Below are 22342 nucleotides of genomic sequence, written 5' to 3' on the forward strand. Positions count from 1 at the left end.
AAGACTTTCCAGTTCTGAAGCTCACCTCTACCACTTGTTTATATAACCTCGGGCAAGCTACTCTTTGGACCTCAGTTTACTTATTCATAAAATAGTGAATAAAACACCCACTTCATAGAATGAGGAAGTTAAATATTGTGTGTAAAACGTTTAGTGCAGTTCCTGGCATATAGTAAACTTCATTAAACGTTGGTCATCAACATCTTTTTCCTTTATATACCTTCTATTTCCTTTTCCCATGAGAATAAAAGAATTTTTTTTTTGAAAGCCCACTTTAAACGATATACAGTGAAAGTGGGTTGAGATCGTGGAGAGGCAAGAAGGGAGAGAAAGTGTGGAGAGAAAAGGGAGAGAAAGCAGAAAGAACGCTGCTGATAGGCGGGACCAGCTGAGATGGAGATAAACCCTAGTGAGAAATGGGGCTGGGAGCGGGAGGGAGAGAGAGAGAGACATGGCCTTCCAAGGAGCAGATATCGTTTTAAGCTGGCTGGACTGAGAAAAATGTCCCCATAAAGGAGCCATGCCTGAAATAAGGGGTGTAGCCATAGCATGACGGGAGAGAGGGAGGAGGAAAAGGGTGAGACCAGAGTTGAGTGCCTCGGGGGTGGGGCCAGGGCTGGGTGGAGGCGGGGCGGGAAAGGGAGGGGAGTGGTTGGGACTAGAGGGCGGAGTCCTGAGAAGAGGCGGCGGGGGAAGCTACAGAGAGGAAGGTGGGCCGGGAGGCGGGATGGGCGGTGAAGAGGCCCAGCCTCGCGGAGGAGGCGGGCTGAGACGTGGAGTGGATGAGAAGGGGCCGGAAGGGGGTGGCCGCCGGTCCGGCCCCGCCCCGGGGCCGCCTCCCCGCGGGTTCCGTTGGCTGTGGCGGCAGCTGAAGCTGTGGCGGCTGGGGCCGCGGGGCGGGCGTAAGATGGCGACAGCGGCGGCGGGAGCCCTGGGCCTGCTGTGGGGCTGGCTGTGGAGCGAGCGCTTCTGGCTGCCCCAGAACGTGAGCTGGGCTAACTTCGAGGGGCAGGGCGACGGCTACGGCTACCCGCGGGCCCGGCACATCCTCTCGGTGTTCCCACTGGCGGCGGGAGTGTTCTCCGTGAGGCTGCTCTTCGAGCGGTGAGAGCCCGCGGGCGAGCGGTGCGAAGGGCCGGGGGCGCGGGCTGGTGAAGCCGGTCCAAGGCGAAAGACCGAGGTCCGGGACCGGAAGACGAATTGCAGGAAAGCCCGGAAGCAGGGGCCTGGGAGAGTCCGGGCCGCGCGGGAGATGCTCGGGAGGGTGGCCGCGGTGGTCGTGGAGCCTAGGTAAAGACAGGGAGTTTGGGGCTTGGTCATTAAAAGAGTGAGAGTCGCAGGGGACGCTGGACCCATTTAGTTGTAGAGCCCGGAGGTCACTTGCGGGGGTGTCTCATAGGCCTCTCCCCAACCTTCAAGGATTCTGCAGACCAGGAAACAGGTTGAATGTGAGCTGCGACCGAGAACCCGAGGCGGGAAACAAGAAAGGGCTAAGGGAACCAGAACTAGTTGGGGCCGTCAAGAGCCAAGCTGAAAGGAGCGGGTTCATGGGAAGCTAAGATTTGTGAGGGCACTTTAGTTTCTGGGAATTGAGAGGCACGGGATTAGTTAGGCCCTAAGCCTTGGTTCGTCAGCTCATGGACGTGTGTGTGTGTTTGTGTGTGTGTGTTTCAGTAAAGTTGTACCAGAGCTCGTAGGAGTAGAAATCTGGCAGGGTGTGGTGGAGCCTGAGGTTTCCAGAGCGCGAAAAGGTGTCAAATGAGTTGCAGAAAGGGCCTTGGAGGCCTGAAATGGGAGGAGGAGTGATCACACTGAAAGGATGGACAGCCTTAGGGCTTGTAAGCCTGCTGTGTTGAGCCAGCTTCTCAGCGACCATGTGTTCTTGACAGAAGTGTTTTCACTTTTCTTTGAGCGGCTCCTGACTGCTAAGATAAAGATACTCACTGAGGACTTGATGTGGTGGTGATTTTACAGTGTGAACTTGTAGCTGTGGGTGATTTTGATCAACCCTACTCACCCCGCCTGGAAAGGTGACTTTTTACATAGGTCTCAGGTAATGAGGGTGGAACTTTGACATCTTTCTTTCTTTTGGCCAGTATCTAGAGCAATAATGCCCTTTCGAGGATGGGCATATATTGCAGATAGACTACTCTGTTACTGTCTGAAAAATTAATATTAATCTGTTTTGGATTACTTTTTTGCCCACTATTTCTGACACAAAAATGTGTTATGTGAAAAAAAAAATGTGTTATGTGTTACCCACCATCCATCCGTTTATTCACAGTGTTTATGTATTTTCATCAGAGTGCTCTACCAAAGGTTTAAGTGTAAAAATAAAGATTATTTTAACTGAAGCAAATGAAGCCAAAAGAACCAAATGCCTTTTCTGGGTCCTCGGCAACTTAGCATTACAATTCTTTAAGTATAGTCATTATATTAAGTGTTCCTGAGGTGGAGGCACAAACCACTTGTCCCTCTTAGGAGTAAACTAGGTCCAGGTACCCTCCATCATAGCATCTGTGTATGAGAGCTGAAAAAAAAAGAGAAAGTATAATGACCAAAAAGGAAATACACAGTTCAGGAAAGAAAAAAAAAAGTTCATCATCCTAGGCAAAAGATTCTCTGCTTTTCATATAAATGTTTAACAATATGGAAGTTTTCCCCAAGTTAGTGGTAAGAGGAGATAACTTGTTGCTTATAAACACTGATTTTATATAAACTTGGATATATATTCAAATTTCCAAAGAGTTTCCCCAGGTGACTGTGAAGACTTACATATCCCCTGGCACCGCCACTGGAAAGGATCCTTTTTACCTGCGGGAATTCTATCCGAATGTTTCTATGGTGCTCCAGTGTCAGGGGAGAAGGGATGGGTGGGAATACTGATGTGAGAGCATTCTAGTATGGTATTTCTTGGATAGTAAGAATAGGTACCTTGTTCATCTCATGTTTGATCTTAGGAAAGTTTAACCCTAGCCACATTCTTGGTATTTTGTTTCTCTTTAAGATCTAACCACTTTAGTTAGCAATAGAATTTACAGCTAAAGTACTGGATCAGTCTCTTTCCTACGTTTTCTTCTTTCTCAAGTCCTAACTACTTAGTTTCTAAAAATGATTCATATGATAACCATAGGCTGTAAGAGCTAGAACTCCAGCTTCCTTTTATATAAACAGTAAACTTAAGGCTTAGAAACATTTTCAGCTTTTCACATGTTGCATACTCACCTGAAGGAGGAGGTGGAACCAAGATTCAGATTGTTTTTCTCAGCCCCATTCTCCTTCCGCTGTACTATATGGCCACTTTAAACTTCCCTTCGAGAATTAAGATTTAATACTGCTGTTCCTAGTATTCTAGGATTTGGAGAACAGATCCATGTTCATCTTATTCTTGGTTAATATAATGTGTTTGACTTGAACTTTGCATTTGTTGCTTCAAATTGTCCGGCATATTTTAATGTCTTACACTATGCACTTTGATAAATTATCTCTGTTTTAAGAATATCCTAAAGAATAAATAGAGTTTATAGTTTATTCTTACTTTTTCTTCTCATCAGCTACACAGAGCGTTTATTTTTTTAAGTTCCCACATTCCCTGGAGAGCTGCAGCCTCATCTGATAGGGATGATTTGAAAGCCACCTGACCATAAATAAAGTGTATCTAGCCATTTCACTAAAGAACTGCAGATGGTAGATTATGTCCTACCCAAGAATAGAGGCTTTCCTTTGTGGGCCTCTGCTGAGTGGTTGTATTGTGGTGGCTTGCACCTTGTAAAATACCTTAGATGTGGCATGTGGTCAGTAAATACTGATTGAATGTTTGAGAAGGATCCACCCTCATCTACTCAGATACCCAGAGGAGTAAACAGAATCTAGATCTTCAGCATGCAATAGATGTTTGTCTTGACTGAGAGAGACGAAACTAATTCCTTTTTTCCTTAAATTTCACCATACTATATTTGCATGTTGGGCACCTTTCTGTGGTTTCTTTTTTCTCCCCACTACCCATGCACACACTCATGCCACCCTTTTATCCTATCAAAAGAGAGATAAACTCTTTCACCTGTTCTTTAAAACTTGTTATAATATTATGTTAATGATTGAGACTTGAGAGAATGAATAGTCCAAGCTAGGTCTGGCATGTTCATAAATTGGATCTTTTTTTTTTTTTTTTTTTCATAAATTGGATCTTAAAGGTAAAATTGTTTGAAATTTAATGTCTACATAGTCCCTGAGCACTTGTTCCTTGGGTTCAAATATGAGCTTGAGACTTAATATTGATATCATCAGAGCTACATAGGGGTCATTTATTTTGAATATGGTATTGCAGTAGGAGCTTTATGTTGCCAGAGATAATTGTTTTGTAAATTATACAGAAGATAGATTATACCTCTCCTTGCTGCTCATTTATTATTCCAATCCCCTTTTCTCTTGTTACCTCCAAGGCAACCTCACTGGCATATTGAGAAAGGAGCTTTCTCAATACCATTCTGTGGCACAGGGCACTAAATAGACTCATGTATAGTCCTGTCTTGTAACTAGAAACAAAAGCAGTGACTCTTGTGTGTGTGTGCGCGCATGCGCGTGTTTATACACATTTTTTAGCCACTCATTTCATCTTCCTCTTGTAAGCCTGGCTGCCTCTGCTGTATACTGCCTTTTCTTTTTTCTTTCCCCCATTCTTCTCCACTTCCTTTGAGTGGAGGAAGAACTTTTCCTCTTTCTAGCAGACCTGCTGCCTTCCTTCTAGGTCCATGTCATGTTCCAACATTGTGACGCAGAATTGGTCCTCCAGACTGGAGAGGTACTTTGGGAAGAATGGATACAGCTGCTGACTAGGTTGTAAGGGAGACTGCCCATTCCACTGCATTCCTAAAGATATTCTTTTGGGCTTTATTGAATTGTAAATCAGGTTTACAGATCCAGCAGAGTGAGATTGAAAAAGCCTATGTAACTCTGCCCTTATCTGAGAATCTGCCTCCTATTAAGCTCCAGATAATCAGAAGCCTTTCTCTCTTGGAAGACTTTCCCCAGCCCTTTCTGTGCAGTGGGTGTTGAAGTTCTGCAGACAACCCTGAATACTGTCATGACTAAGGTCAGGTTCCTGGTGACAGTATATTCATCACAGAAAAGAAACACGTCAGATATTTTTGCCTTAGCCACTTCCTGAGTCAGAAAACTAGGGTCTCCTAGATGGGTAAAGAAGAAATTAATGAAGAGGCGGCATCAAGGGAAGTCTGTACCTTTCCTCTAGAGTGGGAAGGGGAGCTGTACCTATTTTGACTTTCTCATCAGAGATAGTTTTAGGCAGATAAAGCTGCCTTCTAAAGAATTCACTGAGTTTTGGGCTCTTGTACTTAAATCTACTCCTACTTTATCTTTGGGAAAGTTAATTGGGATGTTACTGCGAAAGGAGTTAACCATAGTCACTTTTAACTGACAAAAAAAAATCTGAAACCAGTTTTCCTAGATATGAAGAATTCTCTGTGAATTACCTACTGCTGTGGTTTCCAGTATAGTGGCCACCAGCTAGTACAATAGCTACTAGCTTTGAGGGGTTTCAGATGCAACTGGTCAGCATTAAGATGTGATCTAATTATAAAATACACACCAAATTTTGAAGACTTAGTGCAGGAGAAAAAAAAAGAATGTAAAATACCTCAATTTTTAGCACTGATTGCATATTGACATGATCATCTTTTGGATATATCGAGTTAAACAAAATATATTTTCAAAATTAATTTCACCTGTTTCTTTACTTTTTTTAAAGTGGCTGTTAGAAGATTTTAAATTATTTCTGTTGACACAGTGATTTCTGCTGACAACACATTATTTCTGTTGACCAGTGTTGATGATAGTCATTCAAACAAGTATTAATAATCAAGAAGAGAATTTTAATATAGATTCACATTTGATTCAATTTCTAGCACCAGAACGTGATTTGTCCTGGGTTTATTGGGCCAAACTTAAACAATGGGGCTTTCTTTTAAAAAAAAAAAAAATTTATAGTAATGGATTTTTTTGAATGTAAATCTTCTTCTGAATGAGTTAAATAGGTATAGTCTGTTTTGAGTCATTGTTGCATTCTAGCCAAATATTGCTTTAGAGTTGTTTTTTATATATCACCTCAATCAGAGTAGTTAATGTGTAAACAAACAAGTTTGTCAAGTACATGAAGTGCTACACAGCCCTGATAAGGCAATAAGAATAACCACACTATTATATTCTTCTCAAAACTATGGAGTTTCTTAAAAAGGGTATTACTTATAGTCTGTAGCTCTGGGTTAGTGTCAGCATTTGTAAGAAGTCTCAATTATAGGCACATAGGGTCTCAAACTAAATCACATTATTGTGGTTGTGTTTAATACTTCTTGGGGGAAGTCTCCAGTTACAGAATGAAATTAGTTAATTTCAATTTCTACTGATTCTCCAGAAATCAGTGACCTCTGACATGGAGCTGGTAGGTTATCTTATGACTCAGGAGGACAGGTGGCACATTTCCTTGAAACACTTTATACCTTTTTAGTTGAGAATTAAATTTTTACCCATTTGTTCATCTGTTCATTCTTCAATGATTATGTATTGAGAACTTAGTGTATATCAGATATCAAACTGTGTGCCAAGAGTGAAAAAGTAAGTCATAGTGCCTGCCTGCAGGAAGAGAACAAGAAAAACAGTGGTTAAAATAGAGTAATGAGTGTGTGCACAGGATTAAGTCATGGGAGTTTGGAAGAGGTGGACATGGTTCCTTTTAACATTATTAACTGAAATATAGGCTTAATGTCCCACAAGCACTTGTTTCTTGAATTATGAAGGATGGTAAAAACTTCTTAAGAAAGAGCCTTTTGTTAACTTTTATCTAACCCACTCCAGTATTTTTGCCTAGAGAATCCCATGGACAGAGGAGCCTGGCAGGCTACAGTCCATGGGGTCACAAAAAGTTGGACACAATTGAGCAACTAATACTAATACTACTAATCTATCTATTATTTGGCATGCATTTGTGTTTCTGGTTTAAGCAAATTAAGTAGTATAATTCAGTTCAGTTTAGTTCAGTCACTCAGTCATGTCCGACTCTTAGCGACCCCATGAATCGCAGCACGCCAGGCCTCCCTGTCCATCACCAACTCCCAGAGTTCACCCAGACTCATGTCCATCGAATTAAGTGATGCCATCCAGCCATCTCATCCTCTGTCGCCCTCTTCTCCTCCTGCCCGCAATCCCTCCCAGCATGAGAGTCTTTTCCAATGAGTCAACTCTCGCATGAGGTGGCCAAAGTACTGGAGTTTCAGCTTTAGCATCAGTCCTTCCAAAGAAATCCCAGGGCTGATCTCCTTCAGAATGGACTGGTTGGATCTCCTTGCAGTCCAAGGGACTCTCAAGAGTCTTCTCCAACACCACAGTTCAAAAGCATCAATTCTTCGGCGCTCAGCCTTCTTCACAGTCCAACTCTTACATCCATACATGACCACTGGAAAAATCATAGCCTTGACTAGACGGACCTTTGTTGGCAAAGTAATGTCTCTGCTTTTGAATATGCTATCTAGGTTAGTCATAACTTTTCTTTTAATTTCATGGCTGCAGTCACCATCTGCAGTGATTTTGGAGCCCAAAAAAATAAAGTCTGACACTATTTCCACTGTTTCCCCATCTATTTGCCATGAAGTGATGGGACCAGATGCCATGATCTTCGTTTTCTGAATGTTGAGCTTTAAACCAACTTTTTCACTCTCCTCTTTCACTTTCACCAAGAGGCTTTTTAGTTCCTCTTCACTTTCTGCCACAAGGGTGGTGTCATCGGCATATCTGAGGTTTTGATATTTCTCCCGGCAATGTTGATTCCAGCTTGCGCTTCTTCCAGCCCAGCGTTCATCCACTTAAAAAAGGTGAATATGTTTAATGAAATAAAACATATGTACGTAGTTGGAAAAGGAAGAGTTATGAAACAGTGAGAGTCTTAGGGAACTGCAGCTGTTCTCCAGATGACGAAGTGGTATAGTAGGAGACATGGGTTTGATCCCTGGTTCGGGAAGATCCCCTCGAGAAGGAAATGACAATCCATTCCAGTATTCTTGTCAGGAAAATCCCATGGACAGAGTAGCCTTGTGGGCTACAGTCCATGGGGTCGCAGAGTTGGACATAGCTGAGCAAGAACACACTCACTGACACACAGCAGTTCTCCAGCAATATTTTGAGAACTGCTGCTCTATAAAATATTCATTAGCTACTCTATAATAAAACTACAACTTAGTCTTAAATTAGTTTGTGTTAGTGAAACATTTTAATATATACTCTAAGTAATTCTTAATCTCGAGACTTATTTCCTTCATAATAAGGTGTATAAGTAGAATGTTGATCCTTCTTTTCTCATGACAGTACCAAGTAGGTTCATCCAATTGCACAGTTATTAATCATCTTAATTCTTATAGATCTAAGTGAAGCTAACTGATGGCAATGGGAGTGAAGAATAGTCTGGTATAATCCAGTATATGCCTTGTGGTGGCTTAGGATAGGATATGTCATAAAGGTTTTCTTTTTTGTAGTTTGTTTCTGCTTTGTTTTAAGAGCAAATTGGCCAATTAAAAAAAAAAAAAAGTCCTTAAAAAACCTGCAAAGATTACTTGTGCATGGACCATGCAAGAAATTTTGGATTTGGTGGTATAGGCATCCCTGAGAAGTGCAGTACCTCGTACACAGCAAGCACATATATGTGCTTGCATAGCAAATCCTGTCCTCTTAAGAATTTACTCAGAAAAATACACTGATATGGATGCATATGTTTAGGGAATATACAAAATAATATATGGCTAGGAGTCAACTGCATGTAAATGAATAAATAGTATAATTTAGAAATTTGTAAATCTTTTGTTCTCAGCATTATTTTTTTTTTTTACTCTTAAAAACTGTTTGAGGATCCCAAAAAGGTTTTCTAAATGTGGGTTACATATACCTATCAATGTTTTCATATTTGAAATCAAAATTGAGAAATTTAAGAGATATACTTATTATTTCATTAAAAATAACAAAGATAAGCCTATTACATTAACATAAATAACATATTTTTGAAAGATAATTTTCCAGACAAAAAAAATTCAGCGAGAAGAACATTGGTTTTATAATTTTGCAGATCTCTTTGATGTCTAGCTTAGTAGAAGATAGCTGGATTTTCCTCTCTGGCTTCTACATTCAATTCCTTGTAATATGTTGGTTTGGTTGAAGTATATAAGTAAAAGCTGACTTTACACAGATGTTATTGGAAAGGGAAAGTATTTCATCTTTGCTGTTATGCCAAAACACAAGAAAGGTTGGTTGCATTGTGGAATCTGAAACCATATCATTGAGCTTTTCATTCAGGTTAAAATCCACCAGTCTGTCATACACTTTGTATGGATGTCATGTATTGGTCACGTGAAAAAATACTGGTTCCCTAAGTTATACAAATCTTTTAAATGTACATTTCATAATATGGTACTAATAAAAATCATATAGTTAATCTCATTCTAACAGTCTCATTAGAAAAGCCTTGAAGTATGTATTGGGATGTTGTCGAGCTCAAAGGCAGATATGAATTCTCTAAAATTCAAACTGTCACTTAAAAGCTTGAATTTTACCAATGGAAAGAATGTTTGTTTTTGTTTAAGTAACAGGCTCTTTTCATTCACTTTTAAGAAAATGTATCTTAAGTACGCAGGTCCTGAATAACCTTAGTTTTTCTGTCAGTCATTCTTGTGGGTAAAAATGGTGTTCTTTGAAAAAAGTGATTTAGTTGAACATACAATTCAGTCAAACAAGTGCATTTCGTTGAGACAGCCATATCCCTCGGTATGCAGTAAAAGTGCTTTCTGTGTACTTCCCATCTTATCGCAGACTACTTTTTTTAAAATGTACCCAAGGATTGGCTTTAAAAAAAAAAAATTTTGTTTATTTATTTGGCTACTCTGAGTTTTAGTTGTGGTATGTGGAGTCTTTGATCTTCTTGTGGCATGCAAAAAAATCCCATGCAGCATGTGGGATCTAGTTCCCTGACCAGGGATTGAACCTGGGCCCCATGTTTTGGGAACATGGAGTCTTAGCCACTGAACCACCAGGGAAGTCCCAAGAGTAGGCATTTAATAAAATTAATCATTTGTATTGCTTCATCAAGGGCATGCTTTAGTGAAACTGGCATCGTTGTTAACCAAGAGGCTATAGCACGAAAGAATATAGTAATTACTCCTACAGTTGGCTGCCACTGCTTTGATTTGTGTTCAGGTTCTGTAAGTGTATCCACCATTGCTCTTTTTGCATGATCGTTGCAAATGTCAACACCATAACAAAGGCGAATAATGTCTTAATAGTATTAGGAAAACAGTTTTGATTTTATGGGCCCCCAGAGTGTATCTCAGGGGTGCTCTGTGAACCATACAGACTGTCTGCCATAATTGACTCAGATCACCCAGGATGAGTGTATAGAATAAAGTAAGAATCTGCATGGAACCCTGAGGAAACTGTTTTTGGAAAAGGCAGGCTTCTCAGGTGGCTCAGTGTGATAAAGTATCTGTCTGCCAAGCAGGAGATGCAGCTTCAATCCCCGGGTCAGGAAGATTTCCTGGAGAAGGAAGTGGCAACCCACTCCAGTATTCTTGCTTGGGAAATCCTGTAGACAGAGGAGCCTGGCCGGCTATAGTCCACAGGGTCGTAGAAGAACTGGACAGGACTTAGCAACTAAGGGCTTCCCTTATGGCTCAGCAGTAAAGAATTCACGTGCCAAGCAGGAGATGTGAGTTCGATCCCTGGGTTGGGAAGATCTCTGGAAGAGGAAATGGCAACACATTCCAATATTCCTGCCTGGAAAAAATCCCATGGACAGAGCAGCCTAGCGGGCTACAGCCTATGGTCACAAAGAGTTGGACACAGCTGAGCACGAGCTACCTTTAGCAACTGAAAAACAACGAAAAGGAAGAAGAAACCCAAAAGAAGATGAGGTATGATAGCCATATAGTATTTGATCGTATCAGTGCATACATGTGGACATCACCTCCTGGGAAGAGGGGTAGCCGCCCAGATGCAGGCGGTGAGGAGCCAGCAAGGTGAGGCGATTTGCCTGCATTGGCAGGTGGATGGATTCTTTACCACATAGCCAACTGGGAAGCCCCTGAAAATATCAGTAGTTAGCATTTACTAAGTACTCACTTTGTCCCAGCCACCATTCTAAGTACTGAACATTAAATCTTCATAGTAACTTTATGAAGTAGTTAGATAGTGTTGTTATTCCTCATTTACAGATGAAAAAACTGAAACAACCAGAAAAGTAAATAACTTCTCCAAAGTGCATAGCACATTGTCCAAACTAGCAGTGCATACTAAAAAATCTAGTTCTACTGGGAAAAGTGTGACAGAAAGGAAGCTAAGAGAAAAGAGCATTTCAAGGGGGAGAGCATGCTCAATAACGTCAAATGGCACTGAGTCGTCAGGTAAGATACGGGCCTGAAAAGTATCTGTTTGATTTCACAGTAAGATCATTAACGACTTTGGCAAGAGCAGCTTCAGTGGAGTAATATGGACTGAAGCCAGATGAGAGACACAGGAGGGTTCAGGAATGAGTAGGAGTTAGAAGAGAAGTCATGAGGAGAGAACTTTTTCAAGAACTTTCTTTGTGAGATGGTGAGAGCCAAAGGCTGTGAGGGACAGGAAGAGCTGTTTTAGGTTGGGAAAACTTGAGCATATTCAAGGTCTGAGAAGAAACAAGTAGAGAACAAAGCTGAAAATAATAGGAAAAAAAGAGGACTAAATAGAATGAAATTTCTGATCAGGAAGAGAATGGATCTAAAGCACAGGGATATTAGTTTTAGATAAAGTGGTTCTGTTGCACTAAGTGAAGATATTCCTTTCTCTTCTTAGTCAAGATTTGTGAGAGAGCCCTAGCTATTTCCACTTCTTTTTTTCTCTTCTTTATATTTTTACTGCTCTAACTCACTCCTGTCCTTTAGAGTCTCCATTTCACTGGAATTTATTTGGTGAAGGTTATCACTGGTCTCCAAATTGCCAAATCCAGTGGATACTGAAATTCTTGTCTTACTTGATCTCTGCCTCATTTGACACGACTCCCCCTCTGACCTTCCCACCACCTAAATTCACCTTTTATGTTGTGTTTCCTAGTATTCTTACCTTCGTTCTCTTTTTAGTTTATATTCCTTTCTTATGCAGTCAATCCACCCTCATAATTTTAGCTACCACCTGTATTCTCATTCTCTCTCTTCTTTCTCATATCTTTGTGTATATGTTATCTTAAGCCCCCTTTTCCAGGTTTATTTGCCTTACCAGACTGTTGCATTTCAGTGTTCCACAAGTACTTCAAATTCAGTATACAGACAACTCATCTTTCACTCCTAAATTTGCTTTTCTTATCTTATTCTCTACTTGGTTGAGGCATCATAATCAACTTAGTTTCCCAATCTGGAAACATAGAAGGCACCCTTGATTTTTCATTTTTCTTTTGATCCTTATATCTACCCAGTCACCAAGTTCTATCAGTTTCACTTTCTTGCCATCTCTTGGGTTGAATCCAACCTTGCCTTTCGATTTCTGTAGCCTTAGTTCAGTGCTTCATTACATCTAGCATGGATTTTTTACAATAGCCTAAAATCTTTTCAGTGACTCTCCATCAACTGTTCAAGCTTCACATAACATGTAAGGCACCTGTGATCTGGCCCCTAACTGCTTGTATAGTTTTTCTCCTATCTGTCACCACCCCCACTCCCAATCTGCACACTGCATAGTTTTCTAAGCCCTTTCTTATCTCTTCTTTAGCACATGCTATTCCCTCTGCCTGAGTATCTTTTTTACTTTCTCCTTCCCTTTCAACTCTACAGAAGCTGCTCAAATTTTTTATGTGATTGGTTTATTAAGAATTCAATTGTAGGGAATTCCCTGGCAGTCCAGCGGTTAGAACTCTGCTGTATTTTCACAGCTGAGAGTGTGGGTTCAGTCCCTGATCAGAGAATCCCACAAACCAAGTGGCGTGGCCAGAAAGAGAGGAAGGAAAGATGGAAGGAAGGAAAAAGCATTCAGTTGTAAAGGGGAAGGACTTTCTGAATTTGTTTTCTATCAGTTCAGTTCAGTTCAGTTCAGTTGCTCAGTCGTGTCCAACTCTTTGTGACCCCATGAATTGCAGCACACCAGGCCTCCCTGTCCATCACCAACTCCCGGAGTTCACTCAGACTCATGTCCATTGAGTCAGTGATGCCATCCAGCCATCTCATCCTCTGTCGTCCCCTTCTCCTCCTGCCCCCAATCCCTCCCAGCATCAGAGTCTTTTCCAATGAGTCAACTCTTCACATGAGGTGGCCAAAGTACTGGAGTTTCAGCTTTAGCATCAGTCCTTCCAAAGAAATCCCAGGGCTGATCTCCTTTAGAATGGACTGGTTGGATCTCCTTGCAGTCCAAGGGACTCTCAAGAGTCTTCTCCAACACCACAGTTCAAAAGCATCAATTCTTCAGTGCTCAGCCTTCTTCACAGTCCAAGTCTCACATCCATACATGACCACAGGAAAAACCACAGCCTTGACTAGACGGACCTTTGTTGGCAAAGTAATGTCTCTGCTTTTGAATATGCTATCTAGATTGGACATGACTTTCCTTCCAAGGAATAAGCGTCTTTTAATTTCATGGCTGCAGTCACCATCTGCAGTGATTTTGGAGCCCCCAAAAATAAAGTCTGACACTGTTTCCACTGTTTCCCCATCTATTTCCCATGAAGTGATGGGACCGGATGCCATGATCTTTGTTTTCTGAATGTTTTCTATGGGTCTATACATTTACCTTTAAATATCTCAGTTTTCATCTCTCTCTGTGTGTGTGTGTGTGTGTGTGTGTGTGTGTAAGATGGATGGGGGCAGCATTCAGGTTCAAAATATTTACTCAGTACTCTTCATTTAATGATATGCCATCTTCATCAGTCTGTATAAGACCTTTCTCTTTTTATTGTATTTTTCCTGTCTTCATCTTGTTGTCTATTTCAGTTTCTTTGATGGTTATTTTTCTTTTTTATATATCAGTTTTGACATTTTTGTATTTTTCCAGAATTGATCTAAGCCAGTGCTTCCCAACTCAATCATGTTGCTGCACACATAGAAAATAATATGTGCATGCACAATGGGTACACGAGACCAAAGGCTACAGACAGGGTTTCTGGCTACCATCCACCCATGGACCACCCTGAGAGCTGAGAGCAACATCTTGACATAAGCATAGCCCATCTAGGGGCTTTCCTGGTGGCTCACTGGTAAAGAATCCGCCTGCCAGTGCGGGAGACACAGGTTGGATCTCTAATCTGGGAGGACCCCACATGCCGAGGAGCAGCTGAGCCCATGTAGCACAAGTATTCAGCCTGTGGTCTAGAGCCCAGAAACCACAACTCTTGAGCCCACTGCTGCAACTACTGAAGCCCATGCACTCTAGAATCTGTGCTCTGCAACAAGAGAAGCCACCACAGTGAGAAGCCTGAGCACTGCAACAAAGAGGAGCCCCCACTCACCACAACTAGAGAAAAGCCCAAGCAGCAGCAAAGACCCAGCACAGCTATAAATAAAATAAATAAATATTTTTAAAAGTAAATGAGCCTTAAAAAAGAAAAAAGTATAGTCCATCTGTGTTACCTGCCATGATACATTAGTTGAGAAACTCAATCTAGACTTTCAAATATATTTGTATATAGTTCATATTCGTCAATGATGTTGCAGTGGGTCAAAAAGAATTGTTGGTCTAGCTCTTGTCTTTAGTATGTAAGAGCAAAGTGGTGAGTAATTTCATCTTAAATTAACCCAGGCTTAGGTCAGCTGCTACCATGTATCTGGAGGGCAAGAAAGGGGCAGAATGAAATGATCTCTATGGAGCAGAATAGATATATTACAATCAGGATTTGGATCACTAGACTCATGTTCCTGGTGTGGCAGGTGGAAAGGAGGAGTTTGCCACTGCAGACCACTAAATGCCTACTTACTCAGATCTTCAGGCAAAGGGCAGTCTAGTCTTCAAATTATTTAAAACTTGGGCAACAGATTGATCTTGGACTGAACAAAAAAAAATCACAAGATAAGTTTGAGTTCTCTATGTTATCCAGGACAGTAGTTTTCAACTAGTATATCAGTACTCCTTTACACTATTAAAAATGATCAAGAACCCTAGAGTTTTTATTTATATGGATAATAACTATCAATATGTACCATTTTAGAAATTTAAAAAAATTTTTAAGTATTTACTCATTTGCTTATAAATAACAATATATAGTATTGGTAATGTTAACTAATGCTTTATGAAAACTTATTCAGCACTTTCCCAAAACAACAACAAAAAAGTGAAAATAGTATTATTTTACATTTTTGAGTCTCTTTGGCATCTAGCAGCTGTATTCTCATCACTTCTGCCTTCAGTCTCTTGCTATGTGTCATGTAAGCTGTGGAAATTTTCACTGTACACTTATAAGAGAATGAGAGAGAAATGAACTGTTATGAAACTATAGAATTATTATGAGAATAATTTTGACCTTGCAGAGCAGAGTTCCTGAAAAATGTCGCAAGTGTCCAGGCACACTTTGAGAAGTGCTGGTCTAGCAGAAATGATGAATGCTAATTCTAGGTTCTTTGGAATTAGACCAACCTAGATACCTATTTTCTGTTATTCTAAATGCCAGGTAAGTGATGCGGAATGAATGCATGACTAGTATTTGTTTTGTTCAAATTTCTGATTTGAAATGTTTTTTTGTTTGTTTGTTTGTTTTTGGCTGTGCCATGGAGCATGTGGGATCTTAGTTCCCCAACCAGAGGTCAAACCCGTACCCTCTGCAGTGAAAGTGTGGAGTTTTAACCACCAGGGAAGTCCCCTGTTTTTAATTTTTTTTAACACAGGAAAAGTTATTTTTCTATCATAATTCCTTATTGTGGGTTTTATGCTTCATGCTTTGGCACAATATCAGTGCCCAATAAATATTTTGTCAAATAAGTAGATTTTCTTAAAGTCTGTCCAGCTGTCACTGACTTGATGCCAGTAGCTCTGCGTCTTTCATTGAACTCTGAACTAATGAGGACAGGATGTGAGCTTATGACAGCTCTAGGATAGTAAGTCTGCTTCAAGGTCTAGATAATAAAGCAGTTATCTTGGCTTCGCCTAAGTGATCAGGGTACAAACCTGTCCCTGTTGTGTGAAAGAGGATTTCCTGCTCTTTTCACTTTTTCGAGATACCATCAGGGAGTACCCAGACCAAACTGTTTTTAGTAAAAATAATAATAGCTGCCTTTAATGAATGTTTACAAAGTGTCAGGTACTGGGTAGGCATACATGATGGTCCGTATAGTCAAAGCTATGGTTTTTCCAGTAGTCATGTATGGGTGTGAGAGTTGGACCATAAAGCTGAACACTGAAAATTGATGCTTTTGAACTGTGGTGTTGGAAAAGACTCTTGAGGGTCCCTTGGACTGCAAGATAAATCCTAAAGGAGATCAGTCCTGAATATTCATTGAAAAGACTGGTGCTGAAGCTGAAGCTCCAATACTTTGGCCACCTAATGGGACGACTCATTGGAAAAGACCCTGATCCTGGGAAAGATTGAAGGTGGGAGAAGGGGACGACAGAGGGAGATGGTTGGATAGCATCACCAATTCGATGGACAGGAGTATGAGCAAGCTCTGGGAATTGGTGATGGACAGGGAATCCTGGTGTGCTGCAGTCTATGGGGCCGCAAAGAATCAGATATGACTGAGCTCTACTGTAACTGTGTCATTTCATCTTTAAAATAACCCTGTGGAGCAGATATTATCATCCTCATTCTGTAGGTAACTTTCATGAAGTCTATTAGCTGGTAAAATCTGCCTAGCCCCAGGGCCTTTAATCTCCTGACTGAAGGAAGAGGCCTGCTTCAGGGAATAAGAATAGGAATTGGAAAGACTGTTTTTTTGTTCTCAGGTCTACTTCTTCATTCAGAGAGATGATTCAGTGCTTTTATTTCAGATATGATATAGCACCAACTCAACAACAAAGAATGGCTACCTTTTTTTTGGCCACACCATGCAGCTTGTGGGATCTTAGTTCCCCAACCAGGGATTGAACCCACCCAAGGAATTCCACTTCTTGCAGTGGAAACGTGAAGTTCTAAGCACTGGACTGCCAGGGAAGTCTCAAGTATGGCTGCCTGAAGTAATTACCCTTTTGGGTACTGATCAGTGCTGGGTCCAAACTGAGCTCCAACAGCAAGGGTGGAATTTGCTACACCTATCACTCAGTATGCAATTGTTGAGCATAGAACCTTGATAAATACAAAAGCAGTATTCTCTGTCTTCTCAAGGAATTTAAACATGGGCAGGAGTTTAAAATATTTATACACAGAATTATATACCAGGAAGTATAAACTAATGTTTCTATTAGTATTGGTAGTTGAATAAAAGTTTTATACTACTTGTGTAAAAGAGAAGAATGGGTTACAGATGTGGATTACTTTGTGCTCTGAATCAGTGTTTCCCCATGTCTTAGGAACTTTGGTGATAAAGGTAAAAGAAGTTTTCACAGAGAAAGATAGTAAACAGAGCTTCTTATTTTCAGTCCCTCGCTTAGAGATAAATTCTGGATTTGAATGCAGTTAAATAAAATAGGTCAAGAGCCCTCCATCTTACACCTCCCAGTTAGTGTTTTCATCATACAACTCCCTAAGATGCTAAGAGAGCTAGAACTGGTTTTGACTTATTCTGAAAGTGATTACATAAAGCTTTTGTTAGAGCTGAGGCTCATAGAAATCTTTGGTTGTGGAAAAGAGGGAGATCTTTCTTAAAGAGCCAAGGAGAATCATTCCTCAATTTTCAAATCTAAAAGTTATAAATTAATTATAATCAATGATATCATCATGGATCTTAGGAAAAATCTTTGTCATCTCCTTTAGCTGACAGAACCAAAACTCAATAATCAAGTGATTTGACCAAGTTTATGGGTCTTATTGGTAGATCTGGGACTAGAACTAAGTACTAATAAGTAATTTCTTTCTTACCACTCTCTGTAGTTTCTGGATTTTTTTTCTTCAGAGCTTCTAAAGTTCTAATTATTTCCATAGTCTTTTGATTAGGCAGGAAGGTGACCATGACCAAGGATATTTGTTTAGGAAGAGGTCAGCCTCAATTCTACTTTTCCCTCCAATTAAGATCTTAATGGTTTGATATAAGGAGAACTATCATTTATTAAGCACTTCCTTGTGTCAGGGTCTTTATATATGTTATATCATTGTACCTGCAAGATTCAAGTAAAGTAGACCCGCTTCTAATGGGAATATGAATGAATCGCCTGGGAATCTTGTTAGTGCAGATCCTAATTTTGCTGGTATGAGATGGGGTTTGAAATTCTGCACTAAAAAGCTGCTAGGAAAAGCCAGTAATGCTATTTATCTGTTGGCCTTATGTTCAGTAGCAAGAATGTTGATATTATTTTCATCTTACAAATGAAAAAAAACTGAGGGTTCAGTTCAGTTCAGTCGAACCGCAGCATGCCAGGCCTCCCTGTCCATCACCAGCTCCCGGAGTCCACCCAAACCCAGGTCCATTGAGTCAGTGATCCCATCCAACCATCTCATCCTCTGTCGTCCCCTTCTCCTCCTGCCCTCAGTCTTTCCCAGGATCAGGGTCTTTTTCAGTGAGTCAACTTTTCACATCAGGTGGCCAAAGTATTGGAGTTTCAGCTTCAACATTTGTCCTTCCAATGAACACCCAGGACTGATCTCCTTTAGGATGGACTGGTTGGATCTCCTTGCAGTCCAAGGGACTCTCAAGAGTCTTCTCCAACACCACAGGTCAAAAGCATCAATTCTTCTATCCTCAGCTTTCTTTATAATCCAACTGTCACACCCATACATGACCACTGGAAAAACCATAGCCTTGACTAGATGGACCTTTGTTGACAAAGTAATGTCTCTGCTTTTGAATATGCTGTCTAGGTTGGTCATAACTTTCCTTCCAAGGAGTAAGTGTCTTTTAATTTCATGACTGCAGTCACCATCTGCAGTGATTTTGGAGCCCAAAAAAATAAAGTCAGCCACTGTTTCCACTGTTTCCCCATCTATTTCCCATGAAGTGATGGGACCGGATGCCATGATCCTAGTTTTCTGAATGTTGAGCTTTAAGCCAACTTTTTCACTCTCCTCTTTCACTTTCATCAAGAGGCTCTTTAGTTCTTCTTCACTTTCTGCCATAAGGGTGGTGTCATCTGCATATCTGAGGTTACTGATATTTCTCCCAGCAATCTTGATTCCAGCTTGTGCTTCCTCCAGCCCAGCTTGATGTACTCTGCATATAAGTTAAATAAGCAGGGTGACAATATACAGCCTTGACGTAGTCCTTTTCCTATTTGGAACCAGTCTGTTGTTCCATGTCCAGAGATTTAGCAAGATTAAATAAGTTGCCCAGGTTCATACAGGCAGTAAATGGTAGACTAATGATTTGATCTAGGTCTTTCTTACTCTAAAGCTCAAAATGTGATAAAGGGAACCAGGGAAAAATGGAGAGAGAGCTTATGTTCTAATATTTCTTAAACAGGTCACTTCTCAAGTGAATCAATGGCAGAATTCAGGATTAAATCAAAAAGTTCTGGCTCCTTGCCAAGTGTTTCCCCCTTTCCCTCTTATCAGTCCCCTAATCAGAATTTTTGCTTAATGCTTAGCAAACAATTTTTAGAATTGGCTTTTGGGTTTTCTCCATTACAGGTTTATTGCCAAACCCTGTGCACTCCATGTTGGCATCCAGGACAGTGGTCCTTATCAGGCACAACCTAATGCTATCCTTGAAAAGGTGTTCATGTCTATTACTAAGGTAAGTGGGCAAAAAAAAAAAAAAAAAACAGGAAGATTTTTGTTAGGGTTCATCCCCCATAGGGCATGGGAGGATAGAGAGCAAGTATTTCCAAGGCTAAGGATAGGACGGGATGATCTTTCACATTTGGATAGTCCATAGAGCTATTAGGAGAACTTTATCCACTCAAGGAAATACCTTTGGGCTAGGATACCTTAAATAATTCAAAATTACATACATTGGAGATTTAGGCCTAGCAGTCACCACCACCCCTACTCCCCAAGACACACATCATATTTTGATTTTGTTTTTCCCTGCTTCAGCTCTTGTCATTACCTAGTTGCATAATCAAGATAGAGATGGTACTGATAGCCTTTACAGGTTGGATTTTTGTGTTTTTTTTTTAATTGAAGGATAAATACTTTACAGAATTGTGTTGGTTTCTGCCAAATATCAACATGAATCAGCCATAGGTATACATACGTCCCTTCCCTCTTAAACCTCCCTTCCAGGTTGGGTTTTTAATATTTTTTTTTTTACTCACTTGGGCTAGAGGGAGAAAACCAAATAGCTATGTGTATAGGGGAATGGTAAAGGTTCTTGATGTGTAAAATAGTACTTCTTACATAAAAATGACTTTGGGGATGAAACCTGGAAAGAAAAACATTACTTAAGTCACTGTAGTTATTACCCCTCTGCCACTCAGCTTGTCAAAGGGCTTTAATGAGTAGATTTGAAGAAAAAGCAATGTTCTGACTCTGGTCATACGTCTACAGTATCCTGATGAGAAAAGGCTGGAGGGCCTGTCAAAGCAACTAGACTGGGATGTCCGAAAAATCCAATGCTGGTTTCGCCATCGGAGGAATCAGGACAAGCCCCCAACGCTCACTAAATTTTGTGAAAGCATGTAGGTGTATGGAAGGAGGTGGGGAGTGAGGAGAAGGGTGGGGTATGACTGGACTAAGGTTTTCTTTTTGGAAATCACTTCTCCTCTTAGGATAATAGTCAATGGATGCAGAAGGCTAACTCTGTTATAGGCTGGAAAGAAGAGAACTGAAAGCTTGGTCACCCTTAGTTTCTTGGACATGCTTGTCTCTAAGCTAGCTGTAGTTGCATTTCGTTCACGTTTCCCAAAGAAATTGGGAATGAATTTCTCTGCTTTCACTTACGTAGGTAGATATGCACACCCTTGTATACCTTGGTAGAGATAGTTCCAGCTTGCTATAGGTTGACATTTTAATAGGAAGCATCCCTTTTCTGGACATGCTATAGTTCATTTCACTGGGTTTTTTACTGATTATCCTCTGGACACCAAGCACTATATCTCATTGTCACGCAAAAAAAAAAAAAATAGGCACTATCATCGGGGAGTCTGATATAAAAGAAAAGTTCACTGAAACCAGTATATATTTGTAGAAATCTATTTTTAAACAGAGGCTGGAAAATTTGTATCTCTTTGGCTTTTTAGGTAACTGTATATCATCAGTTTCTTACCAGTAAACTGTGTTATCCCCAAATGTGCAACCTTGAATTCTTTAGCTCACTTTCTTTTGAGTAATTGTTTGTCTAATTTCTACTCTTCACCCATCTAGGTGGAGATTCACTTTTTATTTATGTATATTCTGCTACGGAATTAGATTTCTCTGGTCGGTGAGTCTGAACTTTCTCTGGTTCTCTGTTGGGGTCTAATCATTCATGCATCCCTAGAGATAAGAGTTAAATACCTTTAGAGCTTTGTCCTCTACTCTCTTTTGTTTTTTCTTTTTTTTTTGTTTTTTCTTTGTGATGCCTAGAGCCCAGGTTTATAAGCTAAATAAATTGTCTTCTGTCTGGGGCCTGACATCAGTAACCTCATGACAGTTTCTCCTTAAATAATGCTAATAATAATAGTATTAATTAAATTGACATAGTACATGATGGTTTACAAGGCATTTGACAAAAGTCCTGTTCTTGCAAGGAGGAGACAGTTAAAGAAATGACATCAGTAACTCATTGAAGTAGGTATTATTCCTGCTTTGCAATTGATTATCAGAGTCAAAGAAGAATTTCAGGCTTTTTGATTCATGAGTCTTTTTTTTTCTTTCCTACTGTACCACAGTATTTTCCTCTAAATGCATAATTAAAGTTTCAAAATACGTGAAACATAAGGAAGCAGAACTGAAGGAAGGGAATAGACAATTACACAATCATATTTGGAGATTTTAACGCTCTTAATGATTGATTAAATCACTAGACAAAAAATTATCACTGAGCATGTAGAAGGTTTAAATAACAGTCCAACCAGTTTGGCCTAATTGACATTTATAGGACACCACACCAGTAGCTGAAGGATATATATTATTTTCAAGTCCATGTAAAGGATCCATTAAGATAGACCATATGCTAAGCCATAAAATTAGTCTCAGCAAATTTTAAAATTTTGAAATCTTATAAAATATGTTCTCTGACCATAATGGAATTAAAACAGGAATCAAATCAATAATAATAAGATGTCTAGAAAATATTTGTAAGTTAAACAACTCTTCTGAATAACCCAAAGAGCAAATAAG

General features: G+C 40.2%; 1 protein-coding gene across 5 annotated transcripts in view; it reads left to right on the forward strand.

Annotated features, from left to right (window-relative positions):
• The first annotated feature begins 534 nt into the window (after nucleotides 1-534).
• CERS5 (ceramide synthase 5) overlaps nucleotides 535-22342 on the forward strand; it is a 30079-nt gene continuing 8271 nt past the window's right edge. For 2 of the 5 annotated variants that reach the window (XM_024991865.2, XM_010804989.3), the window contains exons 1-4: nucleotides 535-710; nucleotides 19709-19814; nucleotides 20570-20700; nucleotides 21386-21443. In XM_024991865.2, the coding sequence (XP_024847633.1) occupies nucleotides 550-710; nucleotides 19709-19814; nucleotides 20570-20700; nucleotides 21386-21443 (456 nt within the window). In that variant the 5' untranslated portion in view covers nucleotides 535-549. The other 3 variants (XM_005206307.5, NM_001102132.2, XM_059886506.1) reach the window with 3 other exon arrangements.

Source organism: Bos taurus, chromosome 5 (genome assembly GCF_002263795.3).
Source record: "Bos taurus isolate L1 Dominette 01449 registration number 42190680 breed Hereford chromosome 5, ARS-UCD2.0, whole genome shotgun sequence".
Taxonomy (NCBI): Eukaryota; Metazoa; Chordata; class Mammalia; order Artiodactyla; family Bovidae; genus Bos; species Bos taurus.